Source organism: Phocoena sinus, chromosome 19 (assembly GCF_008692025.1).
Source record: "Phocoena sinus isolate mPhoSin1 chromosome 19, mPhoSin1.pri, whole genome shotgun sequence".
Taxonomy (NCBI): Eukaryota; Metazoa; Chordata; class Mammalia; order Artiodactyla; family Phocoenidae; genus Phocoena; species Phocoena sinus.
The window spans coordinates 31,536,904-31,557,902 of NC_045781.1; the positions used below are offsets into that span (position 1 = coordinate 31,536,904).

Here is a 20,999-nt window from a genome sequence, read left to right on the forward strand (position 1 = left end):
GAAGTCAGACACAAAAGAATGATTTCTACATGACTCAGAAAAACTGGTCTAGATATTAGGAGTCAGAATTGTGGCTTCCCTTGAGGAGGTAGTGATTGGAAGAGGTCATGAGGGGGCTTCTAGGTGCTTATAATCTTCTGATTTATTTTTTACTTTTTGATTTGAAGTAATTTCAAACTTACAGCAATCTTGCAAAAATAGTATAAAGCATTCCTGTATTCCCATCACCCTGATTCATGGTTAACATTTCGTCACTTATTTTTTTAAATCACTCTCCCTTTCCAGATAAGGGGTACAGACCCATGCAGTAAATACAGCATACCTGGGGCAGTAACTACCTGGAACTCAGAATAAAAGAATGCAAAAGGAGGGTCTCTTTCCTTCATGGTTCCTCCTGGAGGATCCTCTCCTCAAACAGGCAGCTATTGGCCAGGCAATCAATGCTAATTTAGGTCATCCTCCTACCTGAAGGTTTCTGGGGATTCCAGATGCCCTTAGTTCCCCCTCTACTTCTCTGTAGTCCCCCCTTTTTGAAGAGATCACCAGGCATCAGGGAAAACAAATCACAAGCCACCACCTCTTGTCTAGGGACTGTGAATTGGGGTTTTCCTGGGCCAGTCATGTCACCTCTCCAGCTCAGACTTTCCCCATCTGTGAAATGAGCGATGGCCATTCCTGCTCTTTTAACTCCAAAGGGCTGTTGTGAGGATCATTTGGAGCAGAGAACGAGCAGATCTTTGATTCCCCAACAACATGGCAGTGGCAAGCGTTACTAATCCCCGTTTCACAGCACTGGATCCTGAGCCCCAGGAGCATGAGGATTGGTAGTCAAGCTTTTGCTGCCAGTTGAAAGTGGAGCCATGCCAGTGTCCAAGTCTTAGGGTATAGCCACTCTAGTCACACCCTACAGGCTTTAAGGTACCTCTTGTTTTTATGGAACACTGAAAAAACAAATTGGAAACCCACAAAACATATCAAATGGCAGAAGAGATAAATGGAATGTTAGAATTGTTTGTTTTTCTAAGAGATTTCTTCCTAGAAAAAAGCAAATGTGGTTTCACAATGGGACTTCCTCTCTGAATCCAGGCCACAGCAAGCTGTTCATTCAGGATAAGGTGCTGGAGATTGAATCATCTTTTTCTTGCCTGCTCACTGGAAGCCCTTGGAGACTTCCATCATTTGCAAAGACTAGCTGACTCTTCATCAAGCCTGTTTCCTTTTCTTCTTGGGCAGCCAGCTAGATAGTTTCTCAGCCTTTCCTGAGGTTGAATGAGGCCATGGGTCTGAATTCTGGTCAATGGAATGTTAGCAGAGCTGATGCCCCCCAACATCCAGGTCTGGACCATAAAATCCTCCCATGCTTCATGCCCTGCTCTATTTTCCCTTCCTTGGCTTCCTGAAGATGAGCACAGTAACCTGCTAACAATAGTAGAGACACAGACAGAAGGAGCCTGGGTCCCTGAATCATCACTAAGGGAAAAGCTGCCCCATTAATCAGGAATACCCATTTTGGACTCTGTGTGGTGGGAAGTCAACTTTTATCATGTCTGAGCCATTATGTAATTTGGGGTTTGTTTGTTAGAGCATCTAGTGTTCCATCATCTAATACATGTTAGTTTACCTAATTCCAACAGTTTTTTTAACCACAAAAGACATTTTATATCCTTCACATGTTTAACAGTTTCTCCATCCCCCATAAACCAAAGATATTTTCTTATGTCTCTGTCAGTACCTTCAAAATACAGTGTGCTCCAGAGCTTCATCTCCCCCTCCCCTCTCTGAAGTGGATCTTCCTCTCATGAATCTGCCATCAGAGGGGATTCCAAAGGAATCTTTGGAATCAGAATGGGAATGGAGAGCCTAGGACAAGGGAAATTGGAGACAGCAAGCATAGACTATTCTTTTGAGTTTTACTATAAAACTGCAGTATCTGGAGATGGATGTGTGGTCAAGGCACTGTTTTCTTAAGATGGGGGAAATAAGCGTATGTTGCACACAGATGAGAATGATACAGTAGAGAGGGGGAAATTGATGATGCAGGAAAGAATGGGAGAACTGAGGAGTGATGTCCTTGAGTAGGAGAGATTAGTCAGGAGCAAGGAAGATGCATGTCCATGGGTAGATGCAGTAGTTGCAGGCGGGTGTGCTCTTCTGGTAACTTCTCTTTTCTCAGGGAAATAGGAATCAGGGTCATCAGTTGAGAGTGACGATCAAGGAAAAGGGGTCAAAGGTTTGAGTGGAGAGAAGAAAGAATGAAATAGTGTAGGAGAATGGGAAAGCAAACAAGCCAGGAAGATGTAGCAGGACTTTGGGGCAGTATGGAAGGACCTCAAGAGATTAGTGACCTTGAATTTTCAGTTAGCATGACTGGTTACTTCTCTCCAGCCATGTTCAGCTGCACTGGTGCAGGCGCAGTGGGTGAAGAGTTGGGTTTCCACCTGGTCTTGGATCTGTCAGGAGGTAGCAAGAATGGGAGTTGAAGTTATTTGGGCAAGAGAGTTGAGGGTATAGGTAAATGATGCTTGTAATGAAAGACCAGGGAAGTTGAGTTGAATTAGGAGAGAAGCAAGGACCTGAGTGGGGAAAAGAGATAGGATCAGCTTGGGTATGGTGGAAGGATAGTTGAAATTGGATACTCAAAATGATGAGCTGGGCTGAGAGATGATGGTAGTTAGAGAGTGGGGTGTGTGAAACTGAGATTATGCAACTGCAGTTACTGGTAACGATATGGTCAAGATGTGACCTTGGAAGTGAGGGGCTGAGGTAGGTGGAGGATAAGCTTATTGGAGGAGAGATGGTCATAGAACTGAGAGGCTGGTTATGTCTATGACAGAATCATGCTAGAGGGAATGACCGTGAGCTGGGAGCTAAAATTATCAGTGAAGGAGAGGGAGTGACTAGGGGTGTACATGGCTGCCACAAGGGGGAGGTAATGGATGGAGACTCTGGTGACATGCATGTCAAAGAATCTGGGGGTTTTAGGGAGAAGAGAGGAAGAATGGCTGGCTTGGAAGTAGCTATGAAGAGAAAAGAGGATGCCTATCCTATCCCAGTCTTGTGGTATGACGGTCCTCAGGGAGAGAACAGCGACTGCTAAGAAAGCTGCAAGGGAAACAGAATCCACAGGGGAAGCAGAGTCCTCAGGAGAGAACCCAGCTTAGAGCAAAAACGTGAGCAAAAAGATGAAGAGAACAGGAAGACACAGGCAAGGGTGTCCATTCATTACAGAACTCTCAGTAATAGTCAACATCTGGAAACAACCTAAATGTCCGCTGCCGGGGGAATGGATAAATAAACAATCGATTGGTTCAAAATAGAGCTAGTTCATTTTCACAACAGTGAAAATGAATGTACTAGATCCACATGGATCAACATGGAAAAAAATCTTACGAACATAAACTTGAATGAAATAAGCAAGTTGTAGAAGGTTACATTCAGTACGATGCTACTTACATAAAATATTAAGACCCACAAAACAATGCTATAATATATTATAAGGCTATAATAGGATAATGGTATCCAGGGAAGGACCCCTAGCAGCTTCAGAGTGATGGTTTTGTGGTTACCCATGGAGACAGAGGGAGGGGAGATGGGTGGGGGTGGGAGTAAAATAGCTTTGGTTGTATCTAAAATATTTTACTTCTTAATGAAAAAAAAACGCTGAACCAAAACACAGCAAAATATCAACTGCTGTTAAATCTAGGTTGTGGGTTCTCAGATTTATTTTAATTTTTTGTATGTTTGAAAGATTTCACTTGAAAAAAAAAAGAACCTGAGTGTATTATTATAAAGTATGGTGATCAAAACAGTGTAGTACTGGCACAAGGATGGACAAACAGATCAGTGGATTAGAACTGAGAGTCCAGAAATGACACCATACATTTAGGGGCAATTGATTTTCAACAAGGGTGCCAAGACAATTCAATGGAGAAAGAAGGGTCTATTCAGCAAATGATACTGGGACTGGATAGCTACATGCAAAGAATGAAGTTGGACCCCTACCTCACATAAGATACAAAAATTACCCCCAATTGAATCAAAAATGGAAATGTAAGAGCTAAAACTATAAAGCTCTTAGAAGAAAACATAAGGATAAATCTTCATGCCCTTGGTTTAGGCAATGGTTTCTTATATATGACACCTAGGGCACAAGTAACCAAAGAAAAAATAAATTGATGTCATCAAAATTTAAAACTTTTGTGCTCCAAAGAACACTATCAATAAAGTAAAAAGACAAGCCAGGGACTTCCCTGGTGATACAGTGGTTAAGAATCCGCCTGCCAATGCAGGGGACACGGGTTCAAGCCCTGGTCTGGGAAGACCCCACATGCCACGGAGCAACTAAGACCATGAGCAACAACTACTGAGCCTGGGCTCTAGAGCCCGCGGGCCACAACTACTGAGCCCGCGTGCCACAACTACTGAAGCCCATGCACCTAGAACGCGTGCTCCGCAACAAGAGAAGCCATTGCAGTGAGAAGCCCACGCACATAAACAAAGAGTAGCCCCCGTGTGCCACAGCTAGAGAAAGCCTACACGCGGCAACAAAGACCCGACACCGCCAAAAATTAATTAATTTAAAAAAAAAGACAGGCCGGAAAAAATAAGGATCTAATACCAGGATACATAAAAAACTGCTACAACACAACAACAAAATATAAGCAACCCAATTTAAAAATGGGCAAAGGATATGAATAGACATTTTTCTGAAGAAGATATACAAATAGCCAATATGCATATGAGATGCTCAACATCATTAGTCATTAGGAAAATGTGAATCAAAACCACAATGACTGGGCTTCCCTGGTGGCGCAGTGGTTGAGAGTCCACCTCCCGATACAGGGGACACGGGTTCATGCCCTGATCCGGGAAGATCCCACATGCCGTGGAGTGGCTGGGCCCGTGAGCCATGGCCGCTGAGCCTGCGCGTCCGGAGCCCGTGCTCCGCAATGGGAGAGGCCACAACAGTGAGAGGACCGCAAACACACACACACACACACACACACAAAAACCCCACAATGACATCCCACTTCATACCCACCAGGATGGCTATAACCAAAAATGCAGACAATAACAAGAGTTGGCAAGAAAATTGAAAAATGGGAACCCTCATACATTGTTGATGGGAGCATAAAATGGTAGATCCTCCTTGGAAATAGTCTGGCAGGTCCTCAAAAAGTTAAACATAGAATTACCGTATGACCTAGAAATTCTATTCCTACTTATATACTCAAAATAGTTGAAAACATATGTTCACAGAAAAATCTGTACACAGATGTTTATAGCAGCATTACTCATAACAGCCAAAAGGTAGAAACAACTCAAATGGCCATCAGTGGATAAATGGATAAACAGAATATGATGTATCCATAAGGAAATATTATTCAGTCATAAAAACGAATGAAGTACTGATACATGCCACAGTATGGATGAACCTTGAAAACAGGTTAAGTGAAAGAAAGACACAAAATACCGCCTACTGCATGATTCTGTCTATATGAAATGTCCACAAAAGGCAAACTCATAGAGACAGAAAGTAGACTAGTGGTTGTCAGGGTTTGGGGAGAAGGGGAAATGGAAAGTGACTGCTAATGGGTACTGTGTTTCTTTTTGAGGTGATGAAAATGTTTTGGATTTAGATAGTGGAAATGGATATACACCTTGTGAATATATTAAAAACCACTGAATTATATACAGCCTTTACAAGGGTGAATTTCACAGTATGTGAATTATATCTCAATTAAAAAACAAAACCGGGGACTTCCCTGGTGGTCCAATGGTTAAGACTCTGCGCTTCCACTGCAGGGGGCGTGTGTTCGATCCTTGGTCAGAGAACTAAGATCCTGTGTGCAGCGCGGCCAAAAAGCAAAACAAAACCAAAAAACCTAGGATCCAATCCAGTGTGGTCCCAGCAGATGACTTCTATTCTCTGAGCCTTGGTTCCTCATCTGAGGGGACTTACAGTAACCCCGGCTGCACCCACCTGAGATGGACTCTCAGTCGATCTAACGAGCCCATCTGATGGGGCTTGTTACTCTCACGGGTGCCTCTATTCCTAGTCTGATCATGGCTGCAACGATGAGTGGTCACTGTGCACCTGGACTCTGGCATCAGACCTGAGCGCAGATTCAGGCTCCACCACTCACTGGGTGTGGAATCTAAGTCTCAGTTTCCTTCTCTGAAAAATGACGATGATGATGGTGGCCCCTTCTAAGTGTTGCTGTGGGAAGATGATGAGATAGTTGGTGTAAAACACAAGGCACAGTACATCTGGCGCTCAGTAAGTACCAATGGGCTGCTGTCGTCTTTTCTTCTTCTTCTTCTTCTTCTTCACCTCCCCTTCCTCCTCCTTCTTCTTCCTCCTATTACTGTAGTGGTTGCCATTGTGGCCAATTAACCCCAAAGTCTTTTACTTCTTCCTCCCCACCCCTCTCTCTCCATCCCAGGATTTCCCCGTTGCCTCAGAGTCCACTTGTCTGGCCCAGGCCCTCAGATAAAAGTGCTCATCCTTCCTTCCATTTGTGGGACAGCTTGGGGTGCTGATCTCCTCCCTGCCAAGTAGATGGATGGCAGGATGTCCCCTAGAAAACTCTGGCTCCTAGCTGCTCAGAAATCAGGAGCCTGGGGTGGTCCTCCCAGCCCCACGTGGAGCTCTCTCCTGGGGCCCCTCGCCTTTGCTGAAAAGAGGAAGCTCTGAGGCAGCTATTCAGGGCAGGGGCTTTCTCGTTGCCGCTCAGTGGAAGCAAAAGCCCAGACACTACTTCTAGGAATTTATCCACCGGTTGCCTTCTCCCTCATGAGTATGCTCAGGGAAGGTTATTTCGGCATTTTTATGTAAATGCAAAAGACTGGAAAATCCCCAAACATCCATCAATCAGGGGACCAGCTATATGAATTTTGGTAGAACCATACAGTGAAAAACCAGATGGTCACTGGAAAGAACCCTTCCTTTCCCCCATTTCTTTCAAAGGAATGCCTTTATATATGTGCTTGCATAGACTGTTTCGGAAGGAAAAATAAGAAATCATTAAGCTTGTTTGCCTCTGAGAAGGGGAAATGAAATGTGGTTGGGAGGTCAGAGGTGAGAAAATTACTTTGCAGTCTACCCTTTTTCTGGCTGTAAGAATGTAAATTTTTATCTTTTTGAATTGGTCAGTCATGCATATGGAAAATAATTTCAAATCATTCAAAAAGGTATTTGGTGGAAAATAAGTCTTTCCTCCTCTGAGCAGCTGCCCCCATCCACTACCCCGTTTCCCTCCTTAAGGGAAACTAATGTAATGAATTGTTTGCGTATCTTTCCAGATATAAGCTATGCATTTCTGTAAATCCACATTTACATGTAATTAAGTGTATTTTTATAGAGGTCATATATGCATAACATAAGCTTTACCATTTAAATTGTTTTCAAGTGGACAGTTCAGTGACATTAAGTATATTCACATTGTTGTGTTACCATCACCACATTCCATCTCCAGAACTTTTTCATCTTCCCAAAGTGAAACTCTATCCCATCAACCAATAACTCCCCATTCCCTCCTCCCCCAGCCCCTGGCGACCAGCATTCTACTTTTGATCCCTATGAATGTGACTACCTCTAGGTACCTCACAGATGCCTCTAGGAATCATACGGTATTTTTCTTTCTGTGACAGGCTTATTTCACTTAGCATAATGTCCTCAAGGTTCATCCATGTTGTAGCATATGTCACAATTTTCTTCCTTTTTAAGGTGAATAATATTCCAATGTGTGTGTGTCTATCACATTTTGTTTTTCCATTCATCCATCGATGGACACTTGGGTTGTTTCCACCTTCACGTATTTTTTAATAAACAAAAATTAATTTAAATAAAAGAAGAAGGAAGTTTAGGGGAAAGAGGATTTGATCTGGGAGCTTCCCATGCATTGCCAGTGCTGTAGAAGGACAGAAGGATAGGGCATCATCAACCTCTTGACAAGAGGAGGGAAAACATCCCCTTCATTGGCAGCTGCCCGTGATTCCCCGCCTTCAGCCCCGGGAGAGAAACTCCCCTTTCCTTTCTTTGAAAGCTGGTCCTTTGAGCCCTGCCTGGGAACTCAGGGCTCCTTGAACGCAGTACCTGCCTCTTCTGCACCAGGGAGGCCAAGGGCCCTGGGGGAGCAAAGGCCTGATGGCTGCACGTGTGGCTCACCATCTTTCCAAGCTCCAGGGAAATGGGGTGCTGGGTAGCAGAGGCTGAGCCAGCAGAAAAGCCTTGGGGCCCTGCCGAGTCCCTGGGGTTGCAGGTGCTCTCCAGGGGGGATCCCCTGGGCCCACCCCCTGGATGGGCCTCCACGAGGGCCCCGTGTAAGGAAACCCCGAGTGCAGATGAAGAACCGTCAGGCCGGTTCTCTGTCTCTCACTCGCAGTCCTCCAGTGACAACCCATTTTTACAAGATGATTTCCACATTTAAAAAAATTTTTTTTTCTTTTCTCCCCATGCTTTTGTTATGAAACATTTAAAATGTTCAGGAAAGTTGTTAGAGCAGTTCCATGATTCACTACCTCACTGCAACATTGTTAACATCTTGCCATGTTTGCTGTCTTTCCCTTTCTCTTTCTGGGATATGATATACCTATACACATACATACATGTACATGCATACAACGCACTTGCACACACACACACACACGTACACACAACCCACACGTGTGCATACATACACTCACATGTATACAATACACACATACATGTATGCATATACTCACGTATACACATGCACATATATAGGCAATGCCTACATGCATATACGTATGTATATGCACATACACACATATATACACACATATATCCCTCTACATACACACATCTATATGTACACACACACACACACACACACACACAATTTCCTCTAACCTGAACTCTTTGAAAGTAGGGTCATCATGAACTTCACCCCTAAATACTTCAAGTGCATCTCTTAAGAACAAGGACATTCTCTCACACACCTTTAAAATCTTTATGATACCTAAGAAAATCAACAATAAAGCCCTAATATCATCTAATATTTAAATTTCCTCATTTGTCCCCAAAAGGTCTTTTGTAACTGTTTTCAAAATTAGGATTTAATCAAAATCTACCTATTGCACATATTTGGCTGTTATGTCTCTTCAATCTTTTTTAATCTTCAATGTCCCTAATCCACATTTTTTAAAAAAGAACATTGACTATTTGTTAATCCCCAGACGGTCGTCTTGTAGGAGACCCGGAAGGCCCCACCTTCTGGAGTTGTCTGTTTTCTTGCGGGATGGCTCACCTTCCTCTAGCCCCTGTATTTCTTGTAAACTGGAAGTTAGGACTAGAGTCTTGATTAGATTCTGCGTTACACCTTTTCTTTTCTTTTTTCTTTCAAGACTTAATTTTTTAGAGCGGTTTTAGGTTCACAGCAAAATTGAGAGGAAGGTACAGAGATTTCCCACATGCTTCCTGCCCACAGATAGGCGTGGCCTCCCTCACTATTAACCTCCCCCACCTGAGTGTACCTTTGTGACAAATGATGAACCTACTTTGACACATCTAAATCACCCAAAGTCCATAGTTTATATTATGGTTTATTCTCTCTTGGTGTTGTATAGTTTATGGGTTTGGACAAAAATATAATGATGTGTATCCATCATTGTGGTCTTATACAGAGTATGTTCATTGCCCTAAAAATCCTCTGCGCTCCACCTACTCATCTTTTCTTCCCTCTAAACCCTGGTAACCACTGATCTTTTTACGGCCTCCATAGCTTTGCCTTTTCCAAAAGGTCATATAGTTGGAGTCATATAGTTTGTGGCCTTTTCAGATTGGCTTCTCTCGCTTAGTAACATGCATTTAAGGTTCCTCTGTGTCTTCCCTGGCTTGATAGCTCTTTTCTTTTCAGCTGTGAATAATAATTCCATTGTCTGAATGGACCACATTTTATCTGTTCACCTACTGAAGGACATCTTGGTTGCTTCTAAGTTTTGGCAGTTGTGAATAAAGCTGCTATAATATAGGCTTTTGTGAGGTCATAAGTTTTCAACTCCTTTGGGTGAATACCAAGGATCGTGATCATTGGACCAGAGAGTAGTTTAACTGATAATATATATGTAATGTAAAATTTACCATTTTAATAATTTTCAAGTGTGCATTTCAGTGGCATTAGATACATTCATATTGTTGTACAACGCCATCACCATCCATCTCCAGAACGCTTCCGTCTTCCCAAACCAAAACTCTGTATCCATTAAAAACTAACTCCCTGGGGCTTCCCTGGTGGCGCAGTGGTTAAGAATTCGCCTACCAGTGCAGGGGACACGGGTTCAAGCCCTGGTCTGGGAAGATCCCATATGCCGCGGAGCAACTAAGCGCGTGTGCCACAGCTACTAAGCCCGGGTGCCACAACTACTGAGCCTGTGCTCTAGAGCCCATGAGCCACAACTACCGAGCCCCTGTGCCACAACTACCGAAGCCTGCACTCCTAGAGCCCATGCTCTGCAACCAGAGAAGCCACTGCAATGAGAAGCCCGTGCACCACAACGAAGAGTAGTCCCTGCTCACCTCAACTAGAGGAAGCCTGCACGCAACAACGAAGACCCAACGCAGCCAAAAATAAGTTTATAAAAAAAAACCCCACAAAACTACCTCCCCATTCCCTCTGCCCTCCAGACCCTGGTAACCACCATTCTAGTTTCTGTCTCTGTGAACCTGATTCCTCTAGGAACCCCACAGAGTTGTAATCATGCAATATTTGTCCTTCTGTGACTGGCTTTGGGTAACGCCTTTTTTCTTTTTTTTGCGGTGCGCGGGTCTCTCACTGTTGTGGCTTCTCCCGTTGCGGAGCACGGGCTCCGGACGCGCAGGCTCAGCGGCCGTGGCTCGCGGGCCCAGCCGCTCCGCAGCATGTGGGATCTTCCCGGACCAGGGCAGGAACCCGTGTCCCCTGTATCGGCAGGCGGACTCCCAACCACCAGGGAAGCCCTGGGTAACGCCTTTTGACAAGAGGTCTTCCAAGGCGATGCTGTGCACCTCTAATGCACATCCATCAGGAGGCTCATAGGAACTGCAGCTGAACAGGCCCTGCCCGGCCTTGCCTGCAGCCCCTCCCATCTGGCTGCCCCCCCAACCCCCCCCCCCCCCCCCCCCCCACTCCCTGACCCACTCTGCCCCAGCTGCTCAGGCCTCTCACCCTTTGCACTTGCCCCTTCCTCCCTGGCAGGTTTCTTAGTATCTTCTGAATTTCAGCTTGCCTGTCAGCCCTCACAGCGTCTTCTCCTGACTCCCCAAACCTGCTTCCCCACAGTCACTGTCTATTTTTCTCTGTTTCATTTTCTTCGCGGCACTCACCACAGCCTGACATTACCTTATTAGGTTTTGTTTTTTTGTGTGTTTTTTTGCCTGTTTATTGTCTGTCTCCAAGGTAAACATGAGAGCAGGGACCTATTCACTCTTGTGTCCCCAGATCCTGGCAGTGTACCTGGCACGTGGCAGGTGCTTATATTACTGTCCTCTTGCTTCTGTAACAGATGACTTGGTGGTTTAATACACCAATTTATTAGCTTACGGTTCAGCAGGTCAGAAGTTCTAAATCAGCCTCAGTGGAGTAAAACTGAGGTGTCGGCAGGGCTGTGTTCCTTCTGGAAGCTCTAGGGGAGAATCTGTTTCCTTGCGTTTTCCACCTTCTCAGGCACATAGCGTCACATCATTTGGACTTCCGCTTCTGTCATCCCATCTCCTGTCTGAATCTGACCCACTCACTGGCCCCTCTTATAATGACCCTGTGATTGCTTTGGGTCCATCCAGAGAATCCAGGAAATCCCTCTGTTTTTGTTTTAATATTTATTTATTTTGGCTGCTCTGGGTCTTAGCTGCGGCACATGGGATCTTCGTAGCGGCACGTGGGATCTTTAGTTGTGGCATGCGGTCTTCTTAGTTGCAGCATGCAGACTCTTAGTTGTGGCATGCATGTGGGATCTAGTTCCCCGACCAGGGATCGAACCCGGGCCTCTTGCATTGGGAGCACAGAGTCTTACCCACTGGGCCACCAAGAAAATCCCAACGAAGACTCTCTGTTTTAAGGGCCTTAACTTCAACACACCTGCAAAGTCCTTTTTACCATGTAAGGTCACATGTTCACAAGTTTGGGGAATTAGATATGGACATTTTGGGGCGGTTCATTATTCTGTCGACCAAGGGCTCAATAAATATTTGTTGAATGAATGAGTGGATGGATCCCTCTACAAATGGAGTGCTGAGTCCTGAACTCCAGGATGGCTTATCTACTTACAGGCAAGGCCCCTCTTCCTCTGAGCCCGGGTTTCTTCTTCCATTAGATGTGTTCTGAGCACCCACCATGTACCCCACTCTTGGTAGACCCTGGAATGCCAAGACAAATAAAGGGAGATCCCACCTTCTAAGAGCTTGGAGTTTGGCTTCTGGGAGGAGATTGAGAAAGAGAAAACCTGATGTCTGTTCAAATCCACGTTCTAGGTCACCTCAGAGAATTTTGGAGTCCTGAGGGGATGTGTTTACCTAGAAGGTGACATTTCAAATGGCTCTTGATGTACGAGTAGGAGTTTACGCGGTAAAGAAGTGGCAAGGGCATTCACGGCCAGGGACAAGCCACAGACCTCTTTGAGAAACTCTGAGACTGTGGATGTGATTCCTCAGGGGAGTGAGACCAGCTGGGCAGAGGTGGTGGGGTCGTGTCTGGAATGGAGGCCTTGAAGGCCACAGTCAGGGACATGGGTTCAGGGGCCCACAGCAGGGTTTTGAAGCAGGAGAGAGGCATGTGCAGCTTTGAATCCGGGCTACTCACTCTGGTCACTGCAGTGTGGATAGGGGAATGAGGGGCCAGCATCTGAGCCTGAGGTGGAGGTGGCCTGGACTGGGCAGGGACAATGGGGATGGAGATAAGTGGACAGATCCGAGACAGACTGAGGTAGTAGAATCAGTGGGACATGGCGGTAGATTGAGAAGGGGCTGGGTGAGGAAGAGCGTGGAGACAGCTGCGAAGGAAGGACAGGCAAGATGGAAATGTGTGGAAGCTCTTTACAGCTGTTGAGTGGACCACGAACTGGCCCAAGCTGAGACTTTGTGAGAAGCCCTAGAGGACGCCGGTGATGGGGCAGAGAAACTAACCCAATGGCTTCATAGGCTTCTCCCTCTGAAGACAGATCAGTGATGAAGGTCACCCTTCATCAAGATGGGCCTCAGTTCCAGGTGAGGGTTTAGGGCTATTTAGCTCCTGTCCACATTCTCACTTGATTTACAAACAACCACTGGGGTAAATACGTAGGACTGTAAAACCATCTCTCCCATTTCTAGATGGGTAAACTCAGTCCCAGAGACATCCAGTGACATGGCCAAGGCCACACAGCCAGCACACCCCAGGGAGCACAGGCCTCCAAGAGGCCCAGCTCAAGGGGGATTTTGCAAGTCTCTTGGGACCCAGAGGGGAGGTCAGGGTGGGGGTCCCCTTTGAGTGGTCCCTGGCCACAGAGAATTTCCTTCTCTTTGGAGGAAGTGGGAGTTCTTCTTTCATAACGTGAATGTCAGAGATTCTGGGCTCACCGGTGACTAAGAGTGTCTGAGGCTTGTGGGTGTAGCAAGCATTTAAATACCAGAGCTTCCTGCCCTTTGGCGATTGTAGACACCTGAGCTGGGACACACAGGACGAAAGTATGGCCAGCCTGCAGACCCCACTCCTGGCTGCCCTCATCCTCCTTGCTGTGATACTTCAAGCAACAGAGGCAGGTGAGGCTGGGAAGAGGGAGGGCTCTCTGCAGAGGTCAAGGTCAGATACTGGGGTACCTTCCTCATGTGGTAGAAAGAGCACTGAACTGAGAGCAGAAGACTCCAATCTGCCACTGGCTCTTGGGCTAGTCCCATTGCTTCTCTGGACCTCAGTTTACACATCTGTTAAATGGATAGTCTTGAAGGCTTGGAGTCTAGGATCTATCTCAGCTGGGCTTGGGGTTATAGTGGGCATGGCCCAGGGTCTCCTACTCCAGAGAACTCAAGGGTAGGGCCTTGGGATGTGAAGAAGGAGCCACTGAAGGAGGCCAGCTGGGGTGGGTAAAGGCAGGAGCAGTGGTAAGAGATGTTCCCTGGGAAAACCAGTCCTGCCCTCTCACCGCCCCATTTTTCTCCAGAACCTGCCCTCAACACTGGGTTCCTGATTTCTCTTTCCTTCCCAATGTACACTTTTCTGCCCTATGATGGGTAGGGGAATGAGAACTGGACTGGGAGTCTGGGAGCTAGGAACAATACTGCTCAGTTATTGGGGTTCCTGAGCACCTTCCCTGCATTACAGGCCCCATAGGGTAGGTACTGTTATTACTCCCTGGGTCTGAGGAGGAAATTAGGTCTCAGATGTTAAGTGACTCACGGCAGAGCGAGACTCGAACCCGGGCTTCCGTGCCTGGACTCTGCCTGAGCCCTTGTCCTGACTCTCCGGGGTCGCGCTGTGTGATCTGGGCAAGTCCTCCCCCATCTCTGGACCTCAGCCTCACCATTTGCACCATGAAGGGGATTAGAGTAGATGTGAGCTGAAGGGAAGTTCTCAGGTTACCTGGGAAGTTCTTCAAAGTGTCCACCTGGTTCAGCAGGGCTGGGACTAGGCACCGAGCTTTTCTGACAAGCTCCTAGGTGATGCTGATGGTGTGGGTCCACAGACCTCAACTTGAATAACAAGGTTCTAAGGCTCCTTCCTGTTCAGCGTGTCTGGTCCCATCTAGAGCTTAGGGCATTGTTGATGCTCAGTCGTTCTGAATCCCTCTCCCTTGAGCTGACCAACGCAGAGTGTAGACTTTGGGCACTTAGCGGCTTCTCAGAGGCCCCAAGAGTGGGGACTTTGAGGGCCCAGAATCCTCTGGACACCAACCTTCCACATGATAACAGAAAAGCTGGGTCAGAGGTTTGGGCCAAGGGCGAGCAGCTTGTGACTCCTCTGAGCACCCTTCTCCCCCAGGCCCCTACGGTGCCAACGTGGAGGACAGCATCTGCTGCAGGGACTACATCCGTCACCCCCTGCCCCTGCGTCTGGTGAAATATTACTACTGGACTTCGGACTCCTGCCGGAGGCCTGGCGTGGTGTGAGTAGGAAGCCGGGGAGACAAGACCTTGGAGAGCTTGACGGGTGGGGCCTGGGAGGCTGCAGGTGCACCCAGGGATGGAGGAATGCAGCTGAGCTTCCAGATGTCAGCTGGGAGCACTTGGCCGAACTAGATGGCTCAGCTGAGGCTTGGGTGTACCAAGAAAAATATCATGTTATCATTCAACAGATATTATCAGGCACCTCTTATGTGCCAGGCAGCGTGCCAGGTTCCGAGGATGCAGAGGGGGCCGCTCCACCCCGGCAAGGCAGATAGGTAGTGCAGAGCTGCCGTAGAGCGTAGGGTTCAGGGTAGGGGCAGTATGCCTGGTTCCGCTGAGTCAGCAAAGATGCTCCCATCAGAAGCATCTTGGATCCCCAGTGCCCTGGGAGTCAGTTACTTGAGGCAGCCTATTCTTACCAGGAGCATATTAAGAGCTGACACTAAATGCTTCCTCAGGGCCAGGCACTGTTCTGAGCATGACTGTTTAATTCTCACAATGATCCTATAAGAAGGTGCTATACTTTCCATTTTACAGATGGAGAAACAGGCTTGGGGCGGGGTGAGGGGAGAAGTGACTTGCTCAAGGTTGCCCAGGCTGGAACCAGGACTCCTGGGTCCTTGTTTAGGGCTTTCTCCTAAGGTTCTTATTCTCCTTTGCTTCTTTGCTTCCTTTTCCTCGGCCTGGAGCCTGCCCCCACCCCTGCCCCTCCCCCTGCCCCTGCCCCTGGCTGGGTGACGGGACCTGTCCTTTCTGGGGCAGCCCCTCTGGCTGCTGCCTGCCAAACCACAGAGTGGGGGGTGTTTGAGCTTGGGGATTTATGACCCGCTTTGGGGCCCTGTCATCTTCTCATCTGAATCCTTCTCACTCATCTTCTGTCCCTCAGAGGGGTCTGTGGGTAAAGTACAAGAAGGCTGAAACAGGAAGGCCTGCCACGGTTCTGGTCACTTCAATACTGGGCCTCAGTTTCCCAATCAGTATAGCGGGAGTGATCACTTCCATTTATTTTTTTAATCAAACATGTAGAGAGTGCTTGTTAAGTGCTAGGCACTGTTATAGACGCTTTATAAACATTAACTCATTTAATCCTTCAAGCAACCCTATGTAGTAGGTACTGTTACAGTCCCTTTTTTTTTTTTTTTGCGGTACGCGGGCCTCTCACTGTTGTGGCCTCTCCCGTTGCGGAGCACAGGCTCCGGACGCACAGGCTCAGCGGCCATGGCTCACGGGCCCAGCCGCTCCGCAGCATGTGGGATCTTCCCAGACCGGGGCACGAACCCGTGTCCCCTGCATCGGCAGGCAGACTCTCAACTACTGCGCCACCAGGGAAGCCCCTACAGTCCCCTTTTTACAGGTGCATAAATGTGCACAGCGAGTTACGGGGCCTCTCAAGTATCACAGGGCAGAATAATAGTAAGTGGGAGGTGTACTACTCAATGCCTGACATATAATAGATACTCAGTGAGAGATGGTACACATGCGATTATTGGATCTCGAGCCAGAAGGGATTCTAGAAAGAATGTGGCTCAATGAATGAGAAGATCAAAGCTCAGAGAGGGTCTGAGCCTTGTCCAGTGTCACAAAGCAGCCAGGGCAGGCTGTCCACGTGGCCAAGATCAACACTGCTTTGCTGCCTTCTTTGTTCTTTCTGTTTATTGGTCATCTGGGGGTGCACGTGTGTGTGTGTGTGCGCGCGCGCAGATCAGGGGTGTTTGTTGCAGCTCTGGCAAAAGCGGAAGCCTTAGCCCACTCCTGCCATGTGGTCTTGGGCTATTGTTCACCTCTCCTCTCTGTGCTCAGGTCTCTCAGAGGGGCCTGGGTGGGGATGCTCGTCCACAGCAAGCACGATGAGTCAGGTCTTACCAGCTCTGGCACTTAGACAAGTTGCTTTACCCCATTAGGCCTCGCTTTCTTCAGCTATTAAGTAGATAGAATATTGGAGGCTCATAGGGTTGTTGTAAGGACTTATTAAGGAAATCAATGTTAAAAGTTCAGGCCAGGTCCTGGCAGAATTATATATCACCTACTGTCTGCTGTGCACTGTTCTGAGCACTCCAGTTTATATTAACTCATCGTATCTTCATCAAATTCCTATGAGGTTGGACCAGAATTATCATGCCCATTTTACCAATGTGGAAACTGAGGTTCAGAGAAGTTAAGGGACTTGCTAACATGTGGCAGAGCTAGAATCCTAATCCGGATAGGCTGTCTCCAAAGTTCATGCTCTTGGCTACTACCCAATACTCTCTCCCAAGGCAATGTCAGCAAAGGTTATGGGACGCCTGGGCATTCTATTTCCTGGCTTGCCCTGGCACTCATGGCTGGGGCTGAAGGTATGGGAAGTCCTTGCTGCTTATCTCCCCCTCTCCTTCTTAAGAAATGTGTTTGCCTACAGCAGGTGACTCATAATTGCTAAGATTCTGCAGCGGGGTTGTGGCATCCTTGCTGCATGCTAATGGCGCCTCCTTGTCTCCCTGGTGTTTCCACCTTCCAGCTTGCTAACCGTGAGGCACCGAGAGATCTGTGCTGATCCCAGACTGCCCTGGGTGAAGAAAATTCTCCAGAGGCTGGACCAATGAGGCAGGCCCTGACCTGATGACCGTGGCCTTGGCTCCTCCAGGAAGGCTCATGGAGCCCCACCTCCCTGCTGTTACAGCTGCTCCCCAACACAACCCTGTACCAACAACCCTCTCAGCGGTCCCTGATCTTGATGTCTGCAGCTGTCACTCCCAGTCAAGCCTCCAACTGCCACTCTCATCTCCCCACTTACCCTTCCAACCCATCCTCTGCCCCACCAAAGCCAGAGGGTCCACAGTCCTGGTCAGTCAGTCCCCTGCTCAAAATCCTTCCATGGCTCCCCTCTGCCCTAGGCTGAGGTCAGAGCTCCTGAGCCTGGCATCCCTGCCCTCCAGATCTGGGTCTTATCCTTTGCCTCCAGCCCTGCCTCATTTCCCTTCATGCATGTTGGACTCCGGCTCCCTGTTCTCCCAAACCCATGTCATACATTTCTACTTCTGGCTCTTTTCCCGAGCTGCTCCTGACACCCAGAATGTCTCCCCCTCCTCTGCACATGTCCAACCCCACCAGCCCTCCAGGGCATCACTCAACCTAAGCAGCAGTCATTTTTTAGACTTCCCCTGGCCCTCTGCCCCCTTTTAACAGCCCTGATCACAGTCTGCCCAGAATTCTCGGGAACTGGGAGCTTGTCCTCCAGCCCCACCAGCTGGACCAATATCCACACCGGAGTTACTTTTGTCTCCTGGCCTCTGGCACAGAGCACAGGGCCTGAATCAGGCCTCAATAAGAGGCTGCAGATTGAATCAATAAAAGTAATGTCCGTCTCCCACCTCTCAAGGGCTCTGACACATCAATACAGAGACTCAAGGTCATCTAGAGAAGGGCTGGCAGGGTTCATTAGGAAGCCTCAAATTTACCCAGATTCACCTTTCTTCCCCATGTTACCTCTTTAACCTTCTTGCCTCCCTTGGGTTTTTTACTGCTTCTCCACCCTCCAACATCCAGGCCTGACCTCTTCAGAGTCCTGAATTTCCTCTTCCTCCTTCCCCAAATAGCTGACAACCAAATTCCTGCTATGGGGTGAATGAGCACCCTTGGCTTGGTATTCTAAGCTCTAGTTATATTTGTATAAGGAAAGAGGGCAAATGCTTAAAAGGCCAAATGGATGACTGGAAGAATTTTAAGAAATGTGTGGGAGGGGGACAAGGTAGAGATTTCCTGGTCCTTGGAGTGAATGTGTGGGGTATAGTTAAGTGAAAAAGCCTTGGATGGAGGTTGTTCTCAGGTGGCTGGGGCCAGGCTAAGGACTGGGACTTAGGACTTACCTACACCGCTTTGAGGACCACAGGTTCCCCAGGTATCTGTGCTTGTTCCTTTCGGAGGGAGCCTGGTATAGTATGGCAGGGTGGTTGTTGCTGTGTGACCCTGAGGAGACCATCTAACCTCTCTGAGCCTCACCTGAGAATGAGAATACCTACCTTATGGGATTGCTGTGGGGCTCAGATCCAAGTCACAGAAAATGTGGCTTTGCCGGCCATGAAACTCAGTGTCTTCCGGGGCTTGTGTCCCACCGGGAGCCCAAGGTCATTTGCCCACTATAGGCACCAGAAGGGTTAACCTGCCCACTGCCCATGCACAGGGCCTTCAATTTTTCTGGGATCTCCCTCCGCTCCTGTCCTGCCCTTGCCCTTGCCCTTGCCCCTCAAGCCTTCTGGAAAATAAATCCTCTACAAACAATGTCCGTTTTGTTCCTTGGCATGTGCTGTTCCTGTGAGGTGGGGCAGGGGACGCATGGCCCCTCTCTCCCAGTGGGGAGGCCCTTGACATTGATATGTGAGCTGGCTTGCCCAAGGTCACCCTGTGAGAAGGTGGGAAATCCCAGCTAGACATGAGGACCTGGGAAGTAGCTGAGCAGGTGCCAGCAGGGAACCCCAGACATTTGTCCACCCTGGGACCGCTTGTCAGGAGGAGCTGATGAAATCATTCATTCAGTCCTCAAGTCTAGACCTTTGAGCAGCATATTCATCCATTCATTCAATAACCCAATCTCAACCTTCCCACTTCAAGGGTGGACACAGAGGCAGAGGACAGTGTATCAGTCAGGAAATGCTACTTCTTGCAAAAAACACCCCCCCAAATCTCAGTGGCTCAACTCCATAGAAGTTTTTTTCTTCTCACACGAAGTCTTATCAGGCATTCCTGGTCTGTGGGCGACCTTCCATCCATGTGGTCATTCAAGGACCCAGGCTGCTTCCTTCTCATGGCCCTGCCCACCTCCAGGACCAGGTCTCCTCTCCATCATCCAGCAGATGAGAAAAGAGAATAGAGGCTTGTGGGAAGGTTTTTTACGAGCTGGGCCAGGAAGAGGGGCTCATCACTTCTGCCCACGTGCCATTGGCAGAACTTAGTCACATGACCACCCTGACAGCAAGGGATGCTGGGAAGTACAACCAAGCTGTGTGTCCAGGAGGAAGAGGGAGTGGGTTTGGGGAGCACTTCAAACCCAGGTCATCCGGCGCTAACTTCCCCGGACCCTCAAATGGGCCTGCTTCCCTGAAGTTCCTGGACACAGCTCACTCTGCCAAAACAACAATAACAAAAAAAGGACTCCTCCGCCCTTGGTGCATCTTCATAATTTCCTCGGTGTGCGTAGCGTTCCATGGACATCTTGGCACAAGTGGCCTTTGGGCCCTTTTGGATCTGGCTCTCACAGTGGGATTTCCAGGGTTGAAGCTACAGACACCTAGAACGTTGTCTGGGAGGCATGGAGAAGCATGATGAAGGGCACAGGTCACGGATTCAGACAGATATAGGAATTCTCACTGGCTGCGTGTCTGGAACAAGTTACTTGGTCCCGCTGAGCCTCAATTTCTCCCTCTGTGAATAGGGGGCAATAAGAGCACATGGTGCATGTAGTTGTGAGAATCTCATAAGAAGGTACAGACAGCCCAGTAACAAAATGGGCAAAGACTAGGATGGACAGCTCTCCGAAGAAGACATTCAACTGGTTAACAAGCACATTGTAGGGCAGCAATGTTTCCCACCCCAGAATGTGTCTCTTTGGCGTGAGGACTGACTTAGGCTGATTATTTTTAAGAAACAGAAGACTCGGGAAGTTTTCCTTGTTACCTCCACCTTAACTGCCTGAAAGAATTTAGATAAAGGACTGGTCACAGTTATAGCGCTATCGCCAGAGGTATCTGCAAAGAATATGGGGCTAACTGTGGTGGGGAGGACTCGACAGCATCTAGAGATCAGGATCCACTCTGTGTCCCGTTGTCTCTGCATGACCCAGCAAACATTTATTTACCAAACATTTGCTTTTTCTATCTCCCTGCGGATTGTCTTCCTCTCCTTTGAAGTCCCAAACCACTACCCCCAGCGACCTCTTGTCTTTAGCTGAAGA

At 47.9% G+C, this 20,999-nt stretch overlaps 1 protein-coding gene across 1 annotated transcript; it reads left to right on the forward strand.

The window, feature by feature from the left end:
* The first annotated feature begins 13,630 nt into the window (after positions 1–13,630).
* On the forward strand, positions 13,631–19,285 carry CCL22 (C-C motif chemokine ligand 22). The gene is made up of 3 exons (XM_032613808.1): positions 13,631–13,735; positions 14,952–15,075; positions 17,571–19,285. Exons 1-3 carry the CDS (start codon positions 13,663–13,665, stop codon positions 17,653–17,655), a joined length of 282 nt encoding a protein of 93 aa, XP_032469699.1. The 5' UTR covers positions 13,631–13,662; the 3' UTR covers positions 17,656–19,285.
* Positions 19,286–20,999: the final 1,714 nt, after the last annotated feature.